This window comes from Aplysia californica, unplaced genomic scaffold (genome assembly GCF_000002075.1).
Source record: "Aplysia californica isolate F4 #8 unplaced genomic scaffold, AplCal3.0 scaffold00267, whole genome shotgun sequence".
Lineage (NCBI taxonomy): Eukaryota > Metazoa > Mollusca > Gastropoda > Aplysiida > Aplysiidae > Aplysia > Aplysia californica.
In genome coordinates, this window is record NW_004797537.1 from 685621 (window position 1) to 689362 (window position 3742).

The window sequence follows — 3742 nt, forward strand, 5'->3', positions numbered from 1 at the left end:
GGCACAAAGGCAGATGTGTAGCATCTTGGGACATAGATCTTAACACTTTATCCAAAAGGACTGATTTCATTGAAACATATGAATAGGGATTTCTTCAGCGCATAAAGATAGATGTCATTTGTGAGGCAGCGTGGTGGAATCAGGCTCTCGTCAATTTTGGGGCATGTAGAGTTATTGGTATCATCTTAAAGCTTGTTCACTTGTCTTTATTTGGATGAAAAAATATCCACTTATCCTGAATACAAGTCGAGATATTTGCGAATGAAGGAGGTGGGGTCACCTGTTTTCAGAGGTAAAATTAGTGAGAAAATGGCCACCAAAGGTTAGTTATTTCCGTAGCTTAAGAATCCGTGGCAACTGAAAGTTTACATTTATTGTATCTTTAATCAACGTTTTTCAGAAAAATCCACACAGAATTAAGTTCTTTAATGGGCATGAAAGGTGTTGTGCCAAAAAACAAAAATTTGATAAAAATTCACAAACTTGCGGAAAAATGCAAGTTTCTTCACTTTGATTATTTTGACGAGAGCCTGATTCCACCACGCTGCCTCACATTTTGCAAGGCGTCTCACCTTGTGAGCATAAAACAATTTGGTTCCGACAGAATATTTTTCTTTTTTCATTCCGTGGGTGACGTACCATGCATGTAATTTGAACCCAAAAACACTTATATTGGCACTTTATTTTACCCGTTAGGTTTTAAAAGGCACATTAGATAGGCTTTCAAAAGCACTTTAGACAGGCATTTCGAAGATGCCTTGAGCACTTTGCTTAGATTGTTTCATGACCATTGTTGCAGGTATATATTTTTAAAAAAATACCTTGTAATTATACCGAGATATCAGTGCTACGCTTTAACTCAACCGATGTTCAAGCCACGAGCAGCGAGACGTTTCGCAGAGGCACACTATTACGTAACTGAGCATCGAAGGAAATGTTAAGACGATCAGACGGTCCTAAAACGATACCCAATAAAGTTTGTTTCTAAAGAAACGGTTTCAACAAAATTTGAAACATTATCATCGAACACGTAGTATGGAATTAAACTAAACGGTTGGATTGTGGTGAGCGTTCTCCCAAACATATATTTTAAAAAGCAAAACAAACACACACTTACACACACACTCATACACACACACACACACACACTTACACACACACACACACACACACACACACACACACACACACACACACACACACACACACACATACACAAAAGCTATAGGGAGCACATACTAAAACTGAAGACCGTTGAAGAATAACTTGCATGGAATTGAATACATCAACGATATTCCCACCACCTGTGCTTATCTAAGCTCAAATATTTGCAATGTGTGTCTTTCGGGATTAATTGCTTTGTTTTTTTTGTTTGTTTTTTGGTTTGTTTTTTTGGTTTGCTTTTTAAAAATGTGTTTCTTTACTTTGTTCATTTTGTCCTCTTCGAATGGTGTGAAGTATTTGTATGTTTGTGTGTCTGTTGATAGCGGGCACAAAAAGGGGCGAGGGGGGAGTACTGTGCGCTCCGGCACTGACGACAGCTTTTCTTGTTCACCTTTACAGCACCATCACAAAGCATTAGCTCGGGGTAATAGGCCATTAAAATAAAGAAGAGCCGGAGCTGTTTACTGTTTTCCGACTTGACGCCTTCATTTGTTTGATCCGTGTGGCAAACTCTACTCACACAAAGAGTTTAATAAATCAAAGGAAATGAGAAACCTTTGTCTTCTATTCCCATGATTCCGACAGTTATAGCGACGTCTAAACACATGCTATCGTCTACTCGGGATAACCAGGACTGGGTACGTTGTTCTGTGTCTCCTGCATTCACAAGGAATTACGGACACGTGTTTTCCATAAATGCAGCAAAAATATAATATGTATATTTATTCGTTTTAGTCAGAAGATATTTGAAATGGCAATGGTTTTTATTTTAATAGAACATGTTACTTCGACTGCAAGCACAGCACCACACATGCACAATAATAGTACAATACAAAAGACAGATGGTTCAAACACAATCCATCCTTCAGATGTGGAGAATAATAATTTTAAGGCACGTCATATCTGGGGCAAGAAGGCCTACTTGTTGCCTTCAGCCATGTCCATTTTCCCCCGCTTGTCCTTCCAGCTCATCACTTCCACTGCAGTGTAGCCCAGCATTCCCGTGGCAAGGACTCCAAGGCAGATGTACAGTTTCGTTCTGGAAAGTAGAGAAAAACATGGACAAACATTGCCCAATGAGCAGAGCAAATTTGGCTTCTTCGTTGAAAAAAACTGTTTTGACGAGCGCTTGATTTCATCCCGAAGCCACACATTTTATATTATTCACTTCAGATTTATCATTTGTGAGGCAGCGTGGTGGAATCAGCCTCTCGTCAATTTTTGGGCAGGTAGAGTTATTGGTATCATCTTAACGCTTGTTCAGTTGTCTTTATTTGGGTGAAAAAAATATCCATTTATCTTGAATACAAGTCGAGATATTTGCGAATGAAGAAGGTGGGGGTCACCTATTTTCAGAGGTAAAATTAATGAGAAAATGGCCGCCAAAGATTAGCTATTTCCTTAGCTTAAGAGTCCGTGGTAACTGAAAATTTACATTTTTTGTGCCTTTAATTAACGTTTTCAGAAAAATCCACACGGAAATGAGTTTTTTTAATGGGCATGAAATGTGTTGAGGCAAAAAACCAAAAATTTGGTGAAAATTCAAAAACCTGCGGAAAAATGCAAGTTTCTTCACTTTGATTATTTTGACGAGAGCCTGATTCCACCACGATGCCTCACATTTGGCTTCTTCGTTTAAAAAATTATTTTGACGAGCGCTTGATTTCATCCCGAAGCCACACATTTTATATTATTCACTTCAGACTTATCGTTTTATATTTATTGAAGTATACTTCATGATCATAATATATATTTCGATAATTATTTGTATGCATTCATGGAATTGTAACCCATAACTACTCTGCGAGACGTTTGGTTCAGTTAAGATTATACAACATTGTTGTTCAATGACTTAGAAAAGCAATGACGGTTCCGAAACCGGTGTAGCTGAGTAGAAACCTAATAAGCACGCTGTGTATTACATTCAATCACTGTAAGGAGATCTATCAATGTTTACATACTCAGTACAAAGCTCGTCGTTGTAGGCGTAGGTGACGGCGAATCCCAGGGACTCCCACAGGCGGTAGTTAGCGAAGGCAGGCTCTGGCTTGGCGGAGAACAGACTTCCGTACAGAGCTGCACAGACACAGTTTCAGTATGAGTTGACGACACAGCAAAGCAATGAAGAGTTCGGAAGATGAGAGGTATTACTCAAGAGTACCCTACAGCGGTTAAGCGGATCACTGTTCAACAGCAAAAGACCCAAGTTCGAGTCCCGTACCCGGGGGGGAATTTTATCGAATATCTTTTTTTTTCTGCCAGGATGTTGTATCCCTCTCAGCCCGGCTTATCAGCCACAGACCGAGCCGAAGCCCGCTTTCTTTACGATCTATATTATGTCGATGGAGGCGTGGTAAAAGATTTTAAAAGACTGCATGTATACGTGGTGGCAGGCACACATTTTGGCTGAAAATTAAGTAAAGGATTCATATTGTTTGAAAAGATATATCCCGTATTCAGTAAAGGCATTATGTCTAACCATCTATCTATCTATCTATCTATCTATCTATCTATCTATCTATCTATCTATCTATCTATCTATCTATCTATCTATCTATCTCGCTCTCCCTATCTCCCT

General features: G+C 39.1%; 1 protein-coding gene across 1 annotated transcript in view; it reads right to left on the bottom strand.

Moving 5' to 3' along the window:
* Nucleotides 1-614: 614 nt before the first annotated feature.
* Nucleotides 615-3742, bottom strand: part of LOC101861289 (protein unc-93 homolog A) — a gene marked incomplete in the record, with an annotated part of 32613 nt that continues 29485 nt past the window's right edge. The window contains 1 exon segment of the mRNA XM_013084001.2: nucleotides 615-2203. Within this exon segment, the coding sequence (XP_012939455.1) occupies nucleotides 2083-2203 (121 nt within the window).